The sequence below is a fragment of the Etheostoma spectabile genome, chromosome 17 (assembly GCF_008692095.1).
Source record: "Etheostoma spectabile isolate EspeVRDwgs_2016 chromosome 17, UIUC_Espe_1.0, whole genome shotgun sequence".
Lineage (NCBI taxonomy): Eukaryota > Metazoa > Chordata > Actinopteri > Perciformes > Percidae > Etheostoma > Etheostoma spectabile.
This window is the reverse complement of record NC_045749.1, coordinates 19,162,462-19,185,885: the sequence shown is the minus strand read 5'-3', so window position 1 is coordinate 19,185,885 and position 23,424 is coordinate 19,162,462. Positions and strand designations below refer to the sequence as shown.

The 23,424-nt window shown below is 40.4% G+C and overlaps 1 protein-coding gene across 1 annotated transcript; it reads right to left on the bottom strand.

Moving 5' to 3' along the window:
• Nucleotides 1–1,659: 1,659 nt before the first annotated feature.
• Nucleotides 1,660–16,657, bottom strand: opn3 (opsin 3). The gene is made up of 4 exons (XM_032541050.1): nt 16,193–16,657; nt 11,420–11,739; nt 4,111–4,362; nt 1,660–2,973 (listed from the first exon to the last, which is right to left on the bottom strand). Exons 1-4 carry the CDS (start codon nt 16,509–16,511, stop codon nt 2,701–2,703), a joined length of 1,164 nt encoding a protein of 387 aa, XP_032396941.1. The 5' UTR covers nt 16,512–16,657; the 3' UTR covers nt 1,660–2,700.
• Between the last annotated feature and the right edge of the window lie 6,767 nt (nt 16,658–23,424).

Genomic DNA, 23,424 nt, shown 5'->3' with positions numbered 1-23,424 from the left:
CCATGCTTTCATGTTGTAGACGCCAAATTCTGACCCTACCATCCGACTGTCGCAGCAGAAATCGAGACTCATCAGACCAGGCAACGTTTTTCCAATCTTCTATTGTCCAATTTCGATGAGCTTGTGCAAATTGTAGTCTCAGTTTCCTGTTCTTAGCTGAAAGGAGTGGCACCCGATGTGGTCTTCTGCTGCTGTAGCCCATCTGCCTCAAAGTTCGACGTACTGTGCGTTCAGAGATGCTCTTCTGCCCACCTTGGTTGTAACGGGTGGTTATTTGAGTCACTGTTGCCCTTCTATCAGCTCGAACCAGTCTGGCCATTCTCCTCTGACCTCTGGCATCAACAAGGCATTTCCGCCCACAGAACTGCCGCTCACTGGATGTTTTTTCTTTTTCGGACCATTCTCTGTAAACCCTAGAGATGGTTGTGCGTGAAAATCCCAGTAGATTAGCAGTTTCTGAAATACTCAGACCAGCCCTTCTGGCACCAACAATCATGCCACGTTCAAAGTCACTCAAATCACCTTTCTTCCCCATACTGATGCTCGGTTTGAACTGCAGGAGATTCTCTTGACCATGTCTACATGCCTAAATGCAATGAGTTGCCACCATGTGATTGGCTGCTTAGAAATTAAGTGTTAACGAGCAGTTGGACAGGTGTACCTAATAAAGTGGCCGGTGAGTGTATGTCGGTAACTTTTTAGCTAGCTGACAGGTTAATTGCTAGCACGTTTAGACATTGGATTTCACTGTAGCCTTGCCAGGCAAAGCTAGGCTACTTGTGCATTTGTTTGATTACATGTTTCGATGGCAAACATTGACACACGGATTGCTGTTTATATGTCACACAAACTTAAACAGGGCAAATACACCACTGTAGATGTTTAAACACTCAAAATTAATCAGCTCTTCTCTTGCGGTCTTGCCTGTTGTTTTCACGACCTCGCCCCAAAGTTATAATTTCGCTGGCCAAAATTTGCAAGGTGATTTGCTGTATTTGAACCCTATCGTTAGCGCAACTCCCATAATTCCACGCAACTTTTTAACGTCATCAAAAGTCTGTGTTTGCCATCCATTGTTTCGACTGAGAGACCCCTAACCGCAGAAAGTTGCATATTGTAAATTTAACTAGGGCTGGATACCGAATTCAATACTCTTTAGGCACCGAGCGAATTTCCTCTAAAGTATCAAGTTTTAAAAAAAATGTCTCGTTGTTCAATTATTGGGAGCAGTATGCTAGATGGAGCCGGTTTCCTCCAGGAGCTGTGGTTAGCTAGGCTAGCGGTGGGTGCATCAGACAGAGTTACGACACGCACGGAGATGAGAAGTGTATGTATGGACTTATCTAACTCTGTGGGATATGGTGAACACGCTAAAGTCCCAATAAGTTGGCGTGTTCCTTTAACAGCATAGGACCACCACTCACTCATCAGTCAGGTCCTTGCTAAATAAGGGCTTTATCAGCAATGGAAATCCATTCATCAAGTCTATTTATAGCTGACAGCCCAGGAAGTTATGAAAGGAGTGTCTCTCTCACTCCCCTTCTCTAATGACACTCCTCTAGCCCTCATACATATAAATCCCTCAAATGTCATTTCACAGTGACTGCTCTCGCCACTCTGGAGATTTAGATCGAAGTCAGATAAGGTACACAAGCTAGGTAGCTTAAAATAGGATCTCTTTATTGAACCCATACATAATAATGTCAGTTTGTGTATTATGGTTATGGCTAAGGAGCTAAGGCTTATGTTCCATTTCATACACTGGCAGTTGGGAACCAACCCAAAACAAAATCTGCTATCACATGTTGGTTGCTCCATTCTCAGGTCCTCTGAGAACTCTACACAGTTCTGCAGTCGTCACATACACTGTACACTGTGGGGCATATATGACAAATAAGTGTGATTCATTTAACTAAGAGAAACACATTACTAGTTGTTAACAACATCATTACGTACTAACTGTATATTACAACAGCTGATGGTAGATGAGGCAGAGGGGGAGCCAGACGCTGTTAACATTCAGGGCTCAGCCCAAACCTAGTGGGGGTCAGCTATTTGCCTTTTTTTTCAAGCCATTTGACAATAGAATGCCTAGAAATCTGTACATTATTGGGAAAACTTAAGAGTTGCCAAGAAAAACAATCATCCTGCAGAGCCTACATCCTGTTTGGTATCATTCTGAAACCAGAACACAACACATGTTGAGGATGACTAATTTTCACTCCTGCCACCTAAAATTGGCCTGAATTTCTGTTCTCTTTTAGTAGAGTTCACAGAATGGGGATATTTTCCCAGTAATATAACTTTTGCTCCATTGATTTGCCTGTCCAGTCAGAGAGACTAAGGGTAAATGACAAAAGGTTAGAGTTATTTTAAAACCCTGAAAGATTTGGGGCTTTTGAGAAAACATTCGGGAATGGAGCCCCAGAAGTCGCCTCTCGCTCTGCCCCTGAGATGAAGATGTCACATGTTCATACTACCCTCTTAGACAAAACACTATCATAGTGTACATACAGTACATAGGTTTGATTGAGATCTTGGTCTGACATCTATATTTACAACTAGTTGTTACTAAGCCTATAACTGTGTGTTGACTCAGAAATGTCCGTGGAGGTTACAGGATAATTTTGGCTTTGGATTTGCATGTTAATTGTCCTAAGGCATACTGAGTGGTGCTGTGAAAAGTCCAGTCCCTGTGGATCACAACGGCCTCACTTGAATGACATTAACCTCTTTGGATTCACTCGCCTTGGAGGTGACATCCAAGTGGTGGAAGTCGTTGCTGGTGATGATGAAGACGATGGAGGAGGAGCTGAAAGTCACCCTCTTCTTGGGCCGGTGCCTGCTGCTGCACGACCCGGACATGACGATGGGTCGGATGGGCCGCTGGACCGGAGCCAGGGGCCGCTCCTTGAGGCTGCGCTGCAGCCAGGCGCGCCGCGAGCAGATCAGCTGCAGCAAACAGCGGCGGAACTGTGAGAGGATAGAGAAGAAGCAGACAGTACCGATAAAGGGATGGTATTTAACAAAAGGATGAAATTAGGGCTTCACCATATGAGAAAAGTATGCAATAACATTGTTGAATATGGCGATAACAGTATTACTGGCAATAAATAAACAAATTAAAATGTACTCAGCTTTGCATTTCTGCTGCCTACAGTATTTTGCTAAAATACAATAAATTGCTTGTCAGTTTAAAACAAATGAAAGGAAAGCTTTTCCAACATTCTTTTGTTGAACAAATTGAACATTGAATTAGAGATAGAAGATATTTTCTTTTTAACCAACACAAAAAAAATTTGGAGTGACTTTTGGGATGTGTTGCAACCTGCAGCAATGTGTACACTAGTTATTGTGATAACGATAAAAAAAAAACCAATATACTGTGCAGTCCTAGATATATATAATATACATACACAAGATATGGGCCTCTCAGGATGGCAGCAAAATAAGACTAGTGTCTACACACACGACATCCACACTGGAAATATCAAAGCATAGATAGTTATAGGAAACCACACTATGATGAAAAAATACTAGTTTGTGGAGCAGCCCAAGAGGAAAACAATTCACCACCCCTCATTGAGTGTCATGGATTAGCTTGAACGGTCCTAAAATAAATTCCAAGTTTAGCCTATCATCACTGGAGGGAAGGGAAAAACGGCTTAACGCACAGCAAGTGGCCAATCAGAACTAGAGCTGTTATTGTGCCTAAAAGTTAGCTCAACAGAATTCGGCCCGAGCACAACAAGTACATTTTGATTGACAGCTTTTTAAAAGCCTGAACCCGTTTACAGCCCAACATTATTCAAATGTGCGCACGCACACAGCTCTTTTGCTTTCTTTGCCGGTCCAACCAAAAAGTAATTGCCAGGGGCCAGCCTCCGTTTCTCAGCAGCATCCAGCATCTCAGCATCCATTTTCACGCTAATCAAAACACATCACCTGACCGCTCATTTACCGTGCAACTTGGTGCAGAAGCCCAAGCCTGGCCCGAGCATGTGTAATATAATAGAAATTAAGACCAAACCTAACAAAGATCTTCAGCTCTTTAAGTAGCCCTAGAATGGAAAAATCGTCTATTATTTACAGAACTTTGGGACTACCAACCTTTCTGCTCATGAACACGTAGATGAGGGGGTTGTAGGCGGTGCTGGACTTGGCAAAGAAGGAAGGGATGATGGCCACTGTGGGAGAGACCATGTTCTTCCTGCCGAAGGCCTCCAACATGGACACAACGGCGTATGGTGTCCAACACACCAGGAAGCAGGAGATCATCAGCAAAAACATAGCGGCCACCTTCTTCTCGTACCGCAATGTCTTGATGATCTGAACCGTCTGAAGGTCCTGGATGGAGCGCAGCTACAACAAAGAGAAGAGAGTAAGATGCTATCAGGCTGGGTGTGTGTCAGGGTTTTTTGTGGCCCAGATGGCACAGAGGTTTTTTTGGGGGGGGTGGTAGTACAGCAGTAAGCATGATCCCTCCGCTTACAGTGGAGGCAATGAGGCAGTGCTACCTTATTTACAGAAATCTATGCATTTATAGTTATTTCTGACAGTTTCATAAACAAAATGTATATTATGCTTGAGTAAATAAAAACCCAATAAACAAAATCAATTGAACAAATAATTATAATATTTAAATAAATCACCAGGAGAGTCCGGTACAGCCTGATTCTAGAGTTAAAACTGAGATTAGTGCTCCTATTCTATCTATTTTATTCTATCCTACAAATTTATGTTCTGCTTGTTCGATGGTTGGCTGGTAAATTTGCTATTTAAAAATGTATAAAAATTGCTATTTTTATTCTCAATGCTTGTCAAATTCCTCTATGCAGGAAAAACCCTGTATATGCATGCCGAGATGCTGCTACTCTGACTTTTTGACTGTTTGTTTTATACATGAGGTTTTAAAGTCATCCCAAAATATAAAAATATATATACAGTATATTATATATATATATATATATATATATATATATATATATATATATATATATATATATATATATATATATATATATATTATCATACAGCATTTTTCAGGAATGACTAGCTTTTTTGGCTTGTTACCCTTTATAGTTATGGAAAGTGAGGCATTTGTTTGCTAATCTGCAAAAAAGTTCTTGCCAATAGCGTTTTTTACCATGTGTTCCTATAGGTGTCTAGTAACACCTCCCAAATCATCCCCTGGCAAATTCCTCGGGGAAACACCTAGAGAGCAAATCAAAGTTGGGGTGCCCAGATGGCCCTGGTAAAAATAGTGAAAATATTTTTTTATACCAATTTTTTGAGATGTCTAATTAGGGGTGTTTAGGGGTGCTGAATCCAATCAGCCATTAGCTTATTTTAAATAAAAATGACTCTTAATCCATAGCTTTAAATAGGACAGATCAATATTTCAGTAGCACATTTTATATTATATCTGTTTCCATAAATATTTTTTCTACTACTATGGGCTAACAGTTAACATAGAAACAATCATACATACATTTAAATGCCCTCTGTAAATAGACAGTATTCCATGGCTATGCTGCCATCTTCTGGTAGGGGCAATACATTACAACTTGACCCATTTTCCCTTAACTACAGTGCCATTAGCGGTACGGTAGAACTACGGTAGAATTATCCTCCTGTTGTTAACGTACATTCATAAATCCTACATAACATCGTCAGACTTACTTATTGATGCTCGCACACAGTATCCACAAAGTTACTCTGATGAGGGGAGAAAGGAAAGTGTGATAACTTTCCACGTTAACACCTTTTCTCTCTCGCTCAAGACCGCTGTGTCCAAGCCGACGCACAAGGGAATTACTTTACAGCATGCTGATACGTTACTATGGTCTATGTGCATTACTTGTCCAGATAGAGCGAGCTGCTACTGACAAGGAGAGAGAGAGAGAGACTACTTCACAACAGTGAATCCAGTATGCTCACAGTGATGGTCTTTTTCATTAGTGGTTGCACGCAAGGGGGAAAAAAAAAGTAGTTTCCACTTAAGGGGGCCTATCTTACACCCTGAGCATTACAGGGAAAAGTCTGACGCAAGAATCTTTGCTAGTTTAAGACCGACGCAGTTGTCAATTTCCCGTCCAGCACCCGCGACTAGATGATATTGTCCATCGGCACAATCCTATGAGGTAATATATTGTTTTTAAGACTAGAAGTCCCAGACATTTCCATTAAAAGTAGTATTTTTCCCCCTCAGGTCCAACGGCCTATAGATGAAGAGAGACAGTGCAAATAGATGGATGAAGTAGTGGAGCATGAAGTAACAAGTCTCACTGAGATCCACATGAAGGCAAACTGTTCTGGATACAATGGAAACCAAGCACAAGGTCAAGTCAATGGTAAGCCTCTGATCTGTTCCCAAAATCAATGGAGAGAAGCTAATCACTGACTCACTCTAGCTCTTCAACCGCCTCATCATCATTAGTGAGCATGAAGTCAAGACCAAACAAGCTCTGCACTTGAGGTTCCTGAAGGCATAACAAATGCCTAACTTTCCCTAACTATCATATCCAACTCATGTGTATTTTCAACTCTGCGTCAAAGACTGCACATGTCTATGAGCAGTAAGCAATGCACACACACACAATGATTCATTCTTCTCAGATTGCCTGTTTTTAGAAGTTTTTTTGTGGCCTTCAAAAAGGTAAAACTCTCCAGTATTAACATTAATTTGGCAAAATAAATGTTTTTTTCATCTTCTTTCCTGTCCTTTTAATGATCTTGTAATCTATATCTACAACCTTCCACTTCCGGGATTGCTCTGCTGTTGCTGGATATTCCACCGGATTTCACTCTTTTTGGCCAGATTTCCGTTACCTTCCACTTTCTTTGTGTTTGAATTAGGGCTGCACAATTAATCGAATTTTAATCGCGATCACGATTTGGACTTCCCACGATCAAATTTGCGTGATGAGCGATTATTTTTTATAAAGCGTCATTTCATAGAACGCTCCGTGTTCAACAGAAAATTCAACAGATAGCAGTCGGTAATTAGTCAGTCTCAAGGTTTACCAGTTTACCAGTAAACGCAACACTTTGTCCCATCTGTTGTTTTTCCGACAACAGCAGTGACCAGTGCTAGTCGGTGCTAGTTAGCGTCTGTTAGCTGTTAGCTAGTAGCGTCTGTTAGCTGTTAGCTCCTCTAGGACGCACCGGTGCTAATGTCCTCGCATCCGCTGCAATGCTGTTTATATGGATATGGTTTAATTTTGCGTTACATGACCCATTTCGTCTGTAAAGCCGTGCCTGTGTTGGATCTTTCTACGCTCTCTCGTCCTACTCTCTCTCCTCTACTCTCTCTCCTCTTACTCTCCGCGCTCCGCCACACAGCGGCCGCCGGTCCACACTTCTGACATTTGTCCACAGTTTTAATTTTTTATTAACACAGCTGTATATTGTTAAGTATGAGGGGCAAACCAGTATTTGTACCAGTGTTTCCATGGTAACTCTGCTATCGCGGCCGCTATGGCGAACAACACAGAAGAAGTTATTGAATGCAACTAACTTCAGTTTGTAGAGTAACAGCATGGGAGACGCAGCTGCTGTACGGAGACCGGGACCTGGACCTGACCAGAGATGTGACCCATGGCCAGAATATCATAGTTCATAAAAATGCAGCGCAGTGAAGATACAGACGTTTCATACACACGCCGTGTGTATCCACCGTTCGACCCGTGCGGGACCCGTTCATAATGATCAGCTGTCTCTCTGTGAGTAGCCTAGCGTCCATCACACTCCCTCTCCAGTTATAAATAGCCTATGTGACAATACAATTTGTTTTGGTTAATATCAACAAATAATTGTGAGAATAATCGCAATCAAAATTTTGATCAAAATAATCGTGATTATCATTTTGGCCATAATCGTGCAGCCCTAGTTTGAATTCTGAACTTTGGTGGATTTCTAAGGACTATGGTTACCTGGTCCTCAGATCTCTGCAGGGTAAATCCAGACAGCTAGCTAGACTATCTGTCCAATCGGAGTTTTCTCTTGCAAACCTAAAACAACTTTTAAATGTACACGTTCCACCAAAACCAGTTCTCCCGAGGCACTGTGGCTCTGTCGCCACCCATGACGATTGTGATTGGTTTAAAGAAATGCCCATCGACCAGAGCACGTTTTTCTCCCATCCTGTGTGTGTTCTGTTGAATGCTGTGTTGACTAGCCAGACCTTCCTTCACAGCGCTGTGGGTGAAGCTCTGGCAAAGCGGAATAACTGATTTTGTGACCCCTTCCGACCTGAGGGGTCTGACTTAAATTACCTGAAATGCATTTGTGAACACATCCTTTGCAACCTAATTGTAGTGCTACAGTTTCTTTTTACTTACAGCTAAATTCTACTGGAGTGTTACAGTTTTATTTTTTGTTGTTGTATGTTTTGTTTGTCTACAACAAAAATGGAAAATTAAAAACTACAGTAGTGACAGCAGTGTAGGACACACCTTAAGAATCCACACTGCTGAACAGGAACTAGGAAAAACTAATTTGTTATACAACCCTGTTCACTGAAAAAAAAAAATCACGTTCCCATACAATGGAAACTGCTTTGTGTTTTGATGGAAACTTTTTTTCCAGCATTCCAGTTGCTGTTCTAAACACAAGTTTGATAGAATACTACTTTTGGTCAGAAAAAGATCATGGTTTGGGTTTAAATAAGTAAGTCTGTTATGTAATTTAAGTTATGTACAGTACGTAAGTTAAATTATGTTAGCTAAATTAAAGTGTGACACGTAAACAAGTCAACGTTGACTTTTGGTTTCGCATGGGAAACAAAACCCTGTCTCCTGGGTAAAAGTCCTTTCTTTCTTTGTTTTCTCCATCCACCTAGACCTTCTCCCTCTGCCGACTTCTGCTGTCTGGGATTAGAAATGTATTTTGATACAAAAAACTTAATCTGCGATAAAGTACTTAAAAATACTCAGCACCATACAACTGATTTACTGTGTTCATTAAACAGCCTTATTTCCATAATCTTGGTAATGTTTTAATGCCTCAATAATAAACTTGGTTTTTGACACTGTATGCTAGATTGCACTCTTCAGATAAAGAGATGAGAGGATAAAACATCTTCTAGACTCTCTCAAGACAGTCTACGGCAGCTGATTATCATCATTACCATCTATTTCCATGTTAATGTTCTTCTAATTCTCTCCACATTTCCAGACGTCTACAGTGAGATTGCCTTGCTTTGCCAAAGCAGGCCAGCTGCTTTTGTATTTAGCCAAAAATATTCTGTAGGGTCCAGAGTACATCTCTTTGAAGATTTTTAGAGCATCTCCCAAAACGCTTTGATGTGTGATGAGTACTGTCAAGTGGTGCTCTCCCACTCCCTGCAAGGTTGTGAATATGGATGAAAATATAGCAGCTGTACCAAACTGGGATTTGGACAGACATATGGGACATTTGATTAGAATTGCACATAGTTTTTTCTTACAAATTTGCAATTCAACTTCAGCGGTAATCTGCTTGATGGTACAAACTAGGGCTGGGACAATATGTTTTTGTCCCGGTTTGATTCTTTCACGATACATGGGTGCCGATTCAATCTTTCTTGTGATTTTCATTTATTGGCAATTCTAGAAGTATAGCGATTTTCTTTTCCTTCTTAAACAAAAACAAAAGTTAAATAATACACTTCTAGAGACAATGTATAATGAGACATTTCTAAAAACAAAAGGTTTTCTAAGAAGAATGCATGTGTCAGTCACTCTGACATTTATTTAACTTGTTAAGAAGTCCAAAACATGGATTTTCTGCATTTTTGGAATTGTTTGTGTGCAATCCATAACTTACCAGGGCCTGGTAGTATACGACATTGGAGCTAGTCTTCTGTGACTGACGACTTCAGTGACACTTAAAGGCAGCACTTCTACAGGCTCAGTATGGGCACAAAGAACAATAAGCTTTCCATGATGACCCAATGACTCTAGATGGATAAGCCCCATTTTCGCAAAAGTATATTATTATAAGAGAGTGAAAAAGGAGTGAAAGGCAGCACTTGGTCGGTAAAGGTCAAGGAGTTTCTTTTCATTAATATTAAACGTAAAGTCGATATTTGCACAGGCTTTGGCTGAAAGTAATAACATCACAATGTCTTAACCTTTCTTTTTCCCTCTGTAATTAGAAAAGGCTACATTTACTTGACAAAAATGTATGTGTTCTTGCAGTTGAACTGCTGTTGTAAGATTAAGAGATGAAAGCAGTTGAATTGTAAGTAGGAGAGGAAAAGGATGAAAATATATGGAATGTTTGCTGACATGTACTGTACCAAAGTGGTAAAAGAAGGTAAATTGTTGGTTGAAACGTAAGCTCTGAACACAGTTTAAGTGAGTGCACTATAAAGCCCTGCTCAAGACTGTTTTAGATTTGACAGTAGCAAATTGGGTTGGGAACCGGAGGGTCATTGGTTTTAAGTCCCCGTACGTACAAGTGTGGACCGGTAGCTGGAGAGATGCCACTATACCTCCTGGGCACTGCCAAGGTGACCTCGAGCAAGGCACCGAACCCCCAAAATGCTTAGGGTGACTGCTCAGCAGTCACAGCCCCCTCACTCTGACATCTTCCCCATTTGTGCATGTAAAAAGACCTGAGCTTTTGTGTGTATTTCAGGCCTGTGTGTAGTGTGTAATAACAACTGAGTCTAAATTGTCATTGGGAATTAATATAAAAGTATAAATTAAATTATTTTTGGACCGGCCGCTCCCCAATGTAACGGACGTTCATTGATATCAAAAAGTTATACACTAAAGCTTTAACATGAATCAAACATACTATTAGCAAATGTAAATCAGCCTGTTTGTAAAAAAGAAACATGGATAATAGGCTAACTGGCCCATAGGTAAGGTAGTCACCAAGGTAGCCATCCACAGATTATTAGATAACATTAAAACATAACAAACATTTTAATAGCTTAGTATTCTATGCACTTAAAAAGGTACAGTTTGTGTAAAGGCCGCCTTACACATTCTTGTAGTGTAAGTTTAATATTTAACTTAATTTTATATAATATGTATTGGGGTCTCAGTTAAGGGGTCCTTGGTTTAAAACTCATTGACGACCCCTTCTTTAGTGCACTGTAAGGTGTAGTATAAGATCTGAATGTTGTATGAGAATAAAAATCAGTTCAAGTGTCACATTGAGATTTAATAGTAAATAATAATAATAATAATAATATTAACACTATTAACACTTACATCTGTAATGATAAGCAGCTCAAATTGGGCAAGATGGAGTTAAATTAAACTGGCCACAATTTTTAGTCGGGGTGGAGCACAATTGTCATCATCGTTAATGTTTCCTTCCCACATTTTGGTCTAAAGATTTGAAGTATATGTATTCATTCTGTTAATCAGTCTAACTAATTTTAATGTAATAAAGATGCTAACAGCTTAACAGCATGTCTTACCATTTGCACTGCATAGAGGATGTTTCCGTAGCAGTAGATCATGATGCCCACAGGCACAAAGAAACAGGCCAGTAGGAATAAGAGGATGAAGGAGGCATCATTGGGGTCCTTAGATGCCCAGTCCAGGGAGCAGCCCAGCTGGTGGATCTCCAGCGTGTAGCGGTTCCAACCCAGCAGAGGAGCGCCCGTCCAGGCCAGGGAGTACAGCCAAATGTGGACAATGGCTCGCCACGCCCAGGGAAAGTCCACCACCTGGGCGTGGACCACTCGGATGTAGCGTTCATAGGCCAGGGCTGCCAAAGTCATGATGGAGACGATGCCTGGCAGCAGAGGGAGAGAGACAGAGAACCACGCTGAGTAATGCCCTGCAGGATCAGGACCAGTGGCTGCACAGAAACTTTTTAGACTCAGTGAGTTTCATCCATTTATGTGTAAACAGATCATATTCAAGTAAGGCTGCTCGATTATGGAAAAATCATAACAATCATTTTGGTCAATGTTGAAGTCAGGATTATTTGACAGGATTACTCATTGACCTTTGAAAAGATGTTGCATTTTTTTAACCTAAAAATCAGTGAAAGAGTTGAACAAATCAACAGTGAAAATGTAACAGGGTGCTTTGTTATACGATTTTGAACTTGTTGGGTCAAAGATCAGAGAGATCATAATTCAGTTCATGAGTACAGTAAGTTCATAAAAGTAAATGTAAACACATCTATTAAAAGATTGTTAAACTGTTGGTCCTTTCAAGAAGGTATAAAACGTTTCTGAAATGTTTAACATAGTAAATACAGTTTAAGGAACATTTGTATGTAAGCTATACCTGTTAAAGATTTCAGATCTGTGTTTAGTGTTTTTTTTGGAGCAACCAGATCCGTGATTGATTAATTATGTCTTCAAAGTTGGAAGTGAGAGCTCTCAGCGCGATGCCTCATTTTGGTGGATCATCTGAGTGATCATTTCTTTCTTGCATTTCCAGGTACAAAAATTAAATACAAAACTGCTTATGTGCTTAAACTGAAAGAAATACGTTAGCAAAATTATTTGTGTATTTTGTTTTTGTTTTAAATGTGCTAGAAGCTGTTTATTCATGTTAAGTGTTAAATATTACCAGTTTAAAGTGACTCCTAGCGGCCGTCACAGATTGGCACGGGTGGGATATAAAAAGCACATGTGTGTGTGCATGTACATACAGTAATCACCCTAAACTACACACACATAGAGCTTGAAAGTTGAAATGGATATATTTAGTAATAAAAATGACCGTACATTCTGTTGCTATTTTTGAAAACTGTTTGTTGTGTTAGTAAATTACAAAGACTTTACAGAGAAATTAATGTTTTGTTTATGTAAAGCATATTTAAGAGTGTATATGTAAGCTTTTGCTTATAGCATTTTGTTAACGTTCAACTGAAAGCCAGTAATTGTTTTAATTGTGCATTCAAATATCTTTTTTAATTTTAAATACAACAATTCTCGGTGGAGCTACCGGAGAGAAAACATGGCTGTCAGATTGATCATTTCTATCTCGCATTTCCAGGCTGTTACAAAATCACCTTGAGCTGTGAAATCTCCCTCAATACTTTTTATTAAATTACCTTTCTGAACACAAGACAAAATAAGAGCTTTCTTGCTAAATGTAATGTGAAAAATAATTGCTTTTCTTGATCAGTCTGTTTTTGTCCGTTAGGAGCCAAAATTGAAGATTAAATTTCGATTTAATAATAATTTATATACTGTTTATTGATCTCTAGTGGGGAAATTACAATTTACACTCTGTTTTGTTAGTAATAACTATATACAGGCCTGAAATACACACACACATTCAAGCATTTTGTTATGAGTCATTGAACACGCACGCACGCGCAAAGATTTTGTCGACTACTCGATTAGTTGATTTAATTGACAGATCTGTAAAACCGAGCTTTTCCACAAAGTACCATTCAAACGCACCACTTTAAAATCATGAGTTCAACAGAGATGTGCTCATTAGTTTCTTGGAAATAAATCATTCAGCCAAGACGATTGTGATTGGTTGAAAGAAATGGCAACGAACCTGAGCACGTTTTTCTCCCATCCCAGATTGCTGTGTGGACTAGGCAGACCCTCCTCAGCAGCGCTGTGGAGGAAGGTCTGGCAATCCGAGACCACACACACCTTTACATAACATACATCCATCCAATGTCAACACTCCAACGTCCTCTGCGTCCAGCTAGGATTTCAGTAGGACGGACGTGCATTGACAGAGCTGCCAGGGTTTATCGTTTTCTGTGGCCTGTGAGTGTGTCGGACACACTACCACCCGCCTGCTCTGAGTAATATCAATGATAAGGTGGAAAGTGACAGCATGTGAGCTAGAGAATTTATTTTCATACGCTTTGAGTTTGAACAAGTTTACGTCCACCAGTGTGATCACTGTTTACATCCCACCATCTGCTGATGCGGCAGCTGCTGACGTCATACACACCACTGTAGCAGCACTGTGCCTTCATGGTTATCTCTGGTGATTTTAATCATGTTTCACTGGACTAATTGTCCACAGACTTCCACCAATATATTACCTGCCCCATTAGAGAATAAAACTCTTGTATGCAAATGCTACAGATGAATACAGTGTCACTGCCCCCCTGCCCTTTGGAAAATCAGATTACAACCTTGTCTTGCTGACTCCAAAGGACAGTATGTTCCTCTTGTCCAGCGGTAGCCTGTTCACACAAGGACAGTGAGGAGGTGGGCTCAGGAGGCTGAGGAGACAGTGCAGGACTGCTTTGATTCTACAGACTGGGAAGTGCGCTGTGAGCCACATGGGAAGGACATCAATAGCATGACAGACTGTATCACAGAACACATTGAATTCTGTGAGAACATCACCATGCCATCCCCGACTGTATGCTGCCTTCCCAATAACAAGTTGTGGATCACCAGTGAGGGTCATGGGACAGACAGGAGCTAAGGAAAGTACAGCATGAACTTCAGGGGCTCCACAGGGGACTGGGCTGCCTTCTTTCCTGTTCACCTTATACACCACTGACCTTCAGTACAACTCAGAGTCACGTTACCAAGAAAAGGTTTTCCAATGACTCTGCAGTTATTAGGTGTTTAAAGGATGGACAGGAGGGAGAGTACAGAGCGCTGATTGATGGACAACTTTGTGGAGAGGTCTGGGAAGAATCCCCTGCTGCTGAATGTGGATAAGACCAGAGAGATGGAGGAGTACAGATACATGGGTGTTAACAATGACAACAGGCTGAACTGGAAAATCAACAGTACTGCTGTTTACAAGATGGGGGTGAGCAGACGCTCATTTCCTAAGGAAGCTGAGATCCTTCAACGTGTGCAGAAGATTGTTGGAGATGTTCTACCAGTCTGTTGTGGCCAGCGCTCTCTTCTCCTGGGACAGCAGCATTGGAGCCAGTGACAGCTGTGATGGAGAGGTCACTGAACAAACTGTAATCTATCACTGATAGCCCCGACCAACCACTCCATCCCACACTGGTCCACCAGCGGAGCACCTTCTCTAAGAGGCTCCGACAGCTTCAGTGTCGCACAGACAGCTACAGAAAAATCATTCCTGCCACATTCCATAAAACTGTACAGTCCACAGCTGTCAGATAACGTCTCATTACCTCACACATTACAATATTGCACTAGTATACAACTGCCACACTGGTTACTTCATAATTAATTATATTATACATATTTTAATTTTGATAGATATATATATATATATATATATATATATATATATATATATATATATATATATATATATATAGTACCTGCAGCCAAATTTTGTAGAGGGCCATTGCAATGAAAAATCCCTCTGCAGCCCAAAACACATTTTCCGTATCTCACCCCTAGGCCTACTTTTGCAATTTTTTCTGAATGTCTCATCTGTTACATCTCTGCAATGCAAACCACATCAACAAAGCCCGTGTTGCTGTGTTGTGGTGCCACATGAGGCAGGCAGGTGCTGGAAAAAGAAGCCAATGCCCATTAAGGGACAGTAAGACGATAGAAGAGGAGACAGAACCTTGCATCTCTGCGTTTAGTTTGCTGATGAGCAGCAAAAGCTGGAGAGTTTGCTGTAATGAGCTTATTATCACAAATCTATCCCCCCCCCCCCCAAGCTATAACCCCTACAAGGGTGGGACCTGGACAATGACCACTGATGTTCAGAAATGTGACAGTAAAAATAGAAGCTGTATGTGCAATTGAACTGACAAAAATACGAATCTGCAAAAAAGCAATGATATGCTCATTTTCATGAAAATAAAAAAGCACATACCGGTACTGTCAGACAACATAGTTTTTGATTAGATCTGATTCAAGGTCGTTCGATTTTACTGCATCTCATCAGGGGGAAAGACTAAAGAGTCAGAAAACCCAATCTGTATTTTCAAATTAAGTATGCACAAGAGCTGACCCAAAAAAGTGTCACCATTACAAAATTATGTTCAGCTTTTACTCATATTAACGTGTATTTTATAGAAATGATTTGAAATTGCTTCTTTTATGCGTTACATAGACCAGTATTGAGGATGAGCTCAGCTCAGCCTTCTACATAATAACGAATTAGACTGCGTTTACTCATATTTTGAATTATATTGAAATTGCAATATGAGTAATGTTGTTGCCTAGTGAGGAACGAATAGTTAAGGGAAATAGGGGTTAATAAATTCGTCTCGTAAAAATGTTCACGTGACAATATTGATAAATGTGAAATATATGCTAATATAAACAAGTAAGGTTTCCTCTTTGTAGGTCTCTCACCAAATAAGCTGTTGCTAAAGCCGTCCCAGATGCATGTCGCATGGCTCCACGTCCACCCGCCTCTGACGCACGAAGCAAATGTAAAGTTTATCCCGATGACAGAAACCAGCAAATCACTCAAACTTATGTTGACCAGTAGCAAATTGGTGGGCGTCCTCAGTCTCTTGAATTTACAGTAAAGTATGATGACAACGGCGTTGTTACAAAAGCCGAACACTCCAATGGTCCCGACAGTAAAAGCGAGAAGTTTGTAGGTGCCAGCTGTGAAATAATAATGTTCTGTAGTTCTCTCCGCTCTGGTTTCGTTCGCAGGATTCATTGCGTGGATAACAACTTATGGTGTCCAGCATTATGCTGCACACGGTTTGCGAGCGCGCGCCCTGGGCACGAGACACTGTAGACACTTCTCCACGCTCCCCCGCGCCGCTAATTCAAACCTCCTCGAGCTGCTTTTTACTGAAACTGTGTCAACGTACCACTGTCAAGCGCATTAGATTTTAAACGTTGCATTTCCGCAAATACTTTCAAAATAAAACAATTTTTGACCTACGTACAGGCTACATCCTACACTGTACTCTTTTGAACAAAATAGAGGAAACATTTATAAAATAAATAATATATAAAATAATGAAACTAATTAATGCATTTCAAGATGTTGCACACTTGTATTTCATAATTTAATAATTCACACTTTTATTTTGAAACCAGTCTCCAATGATCTCCCGTTAAATTGTGACTAACTACGCGGAAATTGATGTGATGTTCAATTGAATAATAAACAGTGACGTGTTTTAATTAAATACTGCTATTTAGTTATAACTCTACAAAGACAAATAGCGTTTTAAAATGTATGACGGCAGATGTAGGTTTTTTATTGGAAGCTGAAAACATTTTTCACATAAAAACACAAACAATGTATATCCTACCAACTCTTTAATTAACACTAGCAAACTGTTCTGGCTGCTGAAAAGACTGAACGTGAAACACTAAATATCTGTTTCTATTTACAGAATATTTCTTCACCACAGCTACTCACTGAAATTTCACAGGTGAATCTAATTTTTCTCCTTTCTATATGAAAGAGTACAAAAAAGGAATGATTATGAAGCTGGAAGAATGATAGGAGGAGAGTGTGTTGATAAAAAAGTGCATTTTCAGTATCAAAAGTGCCATGAGTGTAAATATTTGTTATCATTTCAGTTCAGAAGGCCTGACAGGGATCAAGTCACCTACAGTTCAGCATGCAGGCATCAACATGTCAACAGCACGGTAACTCGGCTAATTTTGGTTGTGTCTGCACCTCGTTTGACATTTCGTCATCTCCTCCTGTGTTCACAGAAATGTCGGATTCCCGCAGCGACTCTGTTTGCATCTGACCTCATTTTTCAGTGCCTACAGGTTGATTCCAAATAGCAGATTTTTCTCGAGTAACACCCAGGATGAGAGTGTGAGCGATGAGAATGTCCATGACACACAGACTGTAAACATGTTTTAATTATGCTGCAGGGAATTGTGCTCATCCACTGACACACTTATGATGTTCACTTATAATTTCCTTTGTCACTCTGAGCTCCTCTCTCCTCTATCTTTCTATCTTTCTATCTTTCCATTTTATGTGCATCCATGTCCCAGAAATGCTTGTTGCTAACCTAGCTCTGGGGAGTCATTCCCCGGGGTCCTTATGTGGTTTTTTTTGCCCAGCATGTTTCCTTGGATCAGGGAGGCTCCAAAATCATGTTAGCAGCTGTCGCCATGGTCCCGCTACACGTCCTGCAAGGCCCTGTTACATCCTGCTACGCTCTGCGGTGCCCTGCTACGTCCTGCTGGGCCTTGTAACGCCGCGCAGTGCCCTGCTATGCCATGAACTATTACAAAGAACTACAACAAACTACTATTTTTTGTGACTGTTATTGCCACTCTTCATTTTAACCCCAACCGGTGGTCAGACACCGCCTACCAAGAGCCTGGGTCTGGGTCTGGGTCTGGGTCTGACCGAGGTTTCTGCCTAAAAGGAAGTTTTTCCCCGCCATTGTCGCACTGTTGCTCGCTCTGGAGAGAACTACTAGAACTGTAGGGTCCTTGTAAATTCTGGAATGTGTTCTAGACCTACTCTATCTGTAAAGTTTCTCGAGATAACTCTTGTCATGAATTGATACTATAAATACAATTGAATTGAATTGAACTGAATAGTTTGAAGGTATTTCATTTGAGACATTGATTAAGCATACTCATCTTAATGTAATCTCAGTTGTCAAGGTTTGTAGACTAGCACTGTAATTAAAATGTGTTATAAAATGTGTTCTTTTGTTGAAAAGGGTGTTCTAAAAAAGGAACTGCATGCGCGCGGCCTGAGCTTGTGCGTAGACATTGTCCATACCCAAAGTGAGGAGAGTGCAGATTTGAGTTGTGCATGCGTCACGTTGCAACATGTATTATATGAGATGCTAACAAGAGCCTTCTGTAATGTCAATACCATAGACCAGGGGTCTTCAACGTTTTCCAGGCCAAGGACCCCCAAACTGATGGCGAGATGGAGCGGGGACCCCCTAATTATATATATCGTATAAAATTGTGTTATATCAAACTGGTCCTATAGTGCCATGTGTGCATTGATGACTGAAATACATCTTCTGCCTCCATTTATCTGTTTACTACAGTGTGTTGAATTCAAGTTAATGTGTATTTAAAGACATTTCAATTAGTGGAAAAAATTGCAGGAGGGGGGGGGGGGAATATAAAAAAAAGTCTAATCAACCAAAACTTTCGCGACCCCCATGCAGTACCTCGCAACCCCCTGTTGAAGACCCCTGCCATAGACTGTTAATATTAACGGTCCATGGTCAATACGGTAAAAATGGACTTAATTAACCAAGTTTATTCACTGCTGGCTACAAGTTAGCATCAAACACAACAAAGGTTGTCACTGGAATGGCGGTTTGAGCTAACGTTAGCAATCAAACAATAATAGGTAGCTAAAACGTTTTTGAAATGACTGCTAGCTTAGCTACATGTTAGCAATCAAACACAACAAATGAATGAAAACAAATGAAAACAGTTGAATGCGTTTTGAGCTAACATTAGCAATCAATTATAGATAGCTAAAACTTTTTTGAAATGATTTCCATCTTCTGTTATTGTTTGAATTGAGAAAAGTTTATTATTTCATGGATTCCACAAAATTCAGTATGACAGTTATGCTATAAACCGTTTAAATCTGAGCATGCGCAACTCAAATCTGCACTTTCCTCACATTGGGCCGTGACAGATGTTATGGAACGGTGTATTGTGGTTAGCGGCGACCATTTTAGCAGTGAGCTGCAAAGGCTTCAAAATATTAGCGTAGCCGGCCAATCTAGCCGGCTGGCACAGAGGAATAGAAAGAGTTATGAACCGTGTGAAAAGTAATACAATATAAATGTGGAGAAAACGCTCGTTTGCACTGAGGTAACAATAACCAAGCATCAGTGGTGTCGCAGACGTCCAATTCTCTGAGCTATGATGCACGATAGTTTGTCTATCAAGGGTGGGAATCCCCAGACGCCTCCTGATACAATATCATCACGATACTTATCCCGCCATAAAATTGCGATTTTAAACATATTGCAACATTCGCCGATATATTGCAATTTATAACCTTTTTTCAACTTCTAATTTTTTCCCAATTTTCATCCACAAAAGACAATTTGGTCAACATCTGTTTCATAAAAAAAGATACATTTCTGTTCACATCAGTTAAATTTGATTGCTGCAAAATGGGATTGTCAAGCAGACAGACTGACCAACACATATACAGTAATAAATGATCCATACTTGGCGCCTGTGTATCGATACAGTATTGCCACTGAAAATATCGCGATACAATGCTGTATTGATTGCGGGTTTGTTACACTTCAGGAGTAATTACTCACCTATCATACGTGCAATAATTCTTAATAATTAATCCTGTGTAACATTGCTATACATTCACCTCAGCTACAACCCTCCGTTCACCAAAACAAGACGCCTCCATTCCTATTTCGATAGCTTTGTGCTACCTACACAGACAGGCTGACTAGCCTTATAGGCACTATTGTGTGTTGGTAGGTTGTAAGCAGTCCAACAAAGTGCTACACACCAAATACAGAGATGCATAAACACATTGTGATTCGCTTGAGATTTTATTGCGATAATGTATTCCTCCACACGTAAAATAAAACTAGTATTGCTGACCCCCCCACCCCTCTGTCAAATCCCAAAATGCAGGTGAAGCAAACTGTATGTGTAACTGTATGTTACAGCCTCAGACGCTGTGTGTGTGAGTGTGTCATCACTTTTTATATACAGTGGTGTGAAAAAGTGTTTGCCCCCTTCCTCATTTCCTGTTCCTTTGCATGTTTGTCACACTTAAGTGTTTCGGAACATCAAACCAATTTAAACAATAGTCAAGGACAACACAAGTAAACACAAAATGCAATTTGTAAATAAAGGTGTTTATTATTAAAGGTGAAAAAAAATCCAAACCATCATGGCCCTGTGTGAAAAAGTGATTGCCCCCCCTTGTTAAAACATACTATAACTGTGGTTGTCCAAACCTGAGTTCAATTTCTCTAGCCACACCCAGGCCTGATTATTGCCACACCTGTTCACAATCAAGGCATCACTTAAATAGGAGCTGCTTGACACAGTAAGGTCCACCAGAAGATCCTTAAAAGCTACACATCATGCCGAGACCCAAAGAAATTCAGGAACAATTGAGAAAGAAAGTAATTGAGATCTATCAGTCTGGAAAGGGTTATAAAACCATTTCCAAAGCTTTGGGAATCCAGCGAACCACAGTGAGAGCCATTATCCACAAATGGCGAAGACATGGAACAGTGGTGAACCTTCCCAGGAGTGGCCGGCCGCCCAAAATTACCCCAAGAGCGCCGCGACGACTCATCCAAGAGGTCACAAAAGACCCCACAACAACGTCCAAAGAACTGCAGGCCTCACTTGCCTCAGTTAAGGTCAGCGTTCATGCCTCCACCATTAGGAAAAGACTGGGCAAAAATGGCCTGCATGGCAGAGTTCCAAGGAGAAAACCACTGCAAAAAGCACATCAAAGCTCGTCTCAATTTCTCCACAACACATCTTGATGATCCCCAAGACTTTTGGGACAACATTCTGTGGACCGATGAGACAAAAGTGGAACTCTTTGGAAGGTGTGTGTCCAAGTATATCTGGCGTAGAAGGAACACTGCTTTTCAGAAAAAGAACATTATACCAACAGTAAAATAGGTGGTGGTAGTGTGATGGTCTGGGGCTGTTTTGCTGCTTCAGGACCTGGAAGACTTGCCGCGATAAAGGAACTATGAATTCTGCTGTCTACCAGAGATCCTGAAGGAGAATGTCCGACCATCTGTTCGTGTACTCAAGCTGAAACGAACGTGGGTTCTGCAGCAGGACAATGATCCTAAACACACCAGCAGTCCACCACCGACGGCTGAAGAAAAACAAAATGAAGACTTTGGAGTGGCCTAGCCAAAGTCCTGACCTGAATCCTATTGAGATGTTGTGGTATGACCTTAAAAAGGCCGTTCATGCTCGAAAACCCTCTAATGTAACTGAATTAGGACAATTCTGCAAGATAAGTGGGCCAAAATTCCTCCAGGACGCTGTAAAAGCCTCATTGCACGTTATCGCAAACGCTTGGTTGCAGTTGTTGCTGCTAAGGGTGGCCCAACCAGTTATTAGGTTTAGGGGGCAATCACTTTTTCACACAGGGCCATGATGGTTTGGATTTTTTTTTAAACTTTAATAATAAACACCTTTTACAAATTGCATTTTGTGTTTACTTGTGTTGTCCTTGACTATTGTTTAAATTGGTTTGATGTTCCGAAACACATAAGTGTGACAAACATGCAAAGGAACAGGAAATGAGGAAGGGGGCAAACACTTTTTCCACTGTAATTATTGTCTTTGTATCCTTGTGAGGAAAATAACTCCTATTTATACTTACATACTTTCAAATTAAAGTTTATTCGTTTTATTATTTATTTTGTACTTAACTTACATGTTCTGAACTTGTTTATATTGTTTACTTGTTTACTTATTGTTTACTTATAATTGTTTACTACTTGTTTACTATTCTGCACATTCTTATTGTGTATGTACATAAATTTTATGTTGCACAATATACTGTTACTGGGAATTTTTTACGTTTACCTCAGCATTATTTCAACCAAATTTATGCCCCAGCAACAAAATAAGTCACAACAATAGAATTCATAAGTAGTAAATCAATTTTTATAGACAAGACATACAAAATACTATTAGAGATTTAACAGGGAAGCTACACCGGGGAGAATAACTGAAGCAAACCCTTAGTAACTGTTTTTATTAAAAAAACACATTGGCAACTCTATCAGCCTTTTCTAATTATCTCAACAACTGCCATTCTATATTCACCAAACTTCTAACAATATGAATATCAGTCTTTATACAGCAATATTACAGTATTAAGCTCAAGCCCATATCTTGGTTTTGTGAATAGCCCTCTGGTTTAGCTTTTCTGTTACATCATGTTTTCGTGACAACACTGGGGCACATACAGTCCCTGACAAAAGTCTTGTTACAAGAAGACTTGTTGTTTACAAGAAATGGTTCATTTTAATCCCAACATTTTGTAATAATGTTTTAGTGAAAGAAAAAAAAGAAACTGTCAAAAAGTATTCTAATATTCACAGCTTGGTAAAGCCCATTGAGTCAATTTTTGCAAAGACATAAGTGTTGTCTCCTTTTCATATGAGCTTCACCTGTGACTAATAAGGGATCAATTAGGTCTCAGGTGTGTATAAAAACAACCCCAGTACACTAGACCTTCACATCAACTGCAACTAGACATCTGCGAACATGCCTAAGATTCACCCTGAGACTAAAGTTTTGATTATCAAGAGGCTGAAGACCAGATCCACTGCTGATGTGGCAGACACCTTCAATGTGTCTCAGCGTCAAGTACAGAGGATTAAAAAAACATTTGAAGACACTGGAGATGTTTTGGACAAGCCCAGGTCAGGCAGACCCCGCAAAACAACTGCTCGAGAGGACCGTTTGTTGGCTCGAAAATCCAAGGCCAGCCCATTTTCCACTGCAGCAGAGCTCCACGAGACCCGGTCCCCTGAAGTCCCTGTGTCAACCTGAACAGTTTGTCGGATTCTGTCTCGAAATGGCCTCCATGGTCGAATCAGTGCCCAGAAGCCAGCACTAAACAAAAT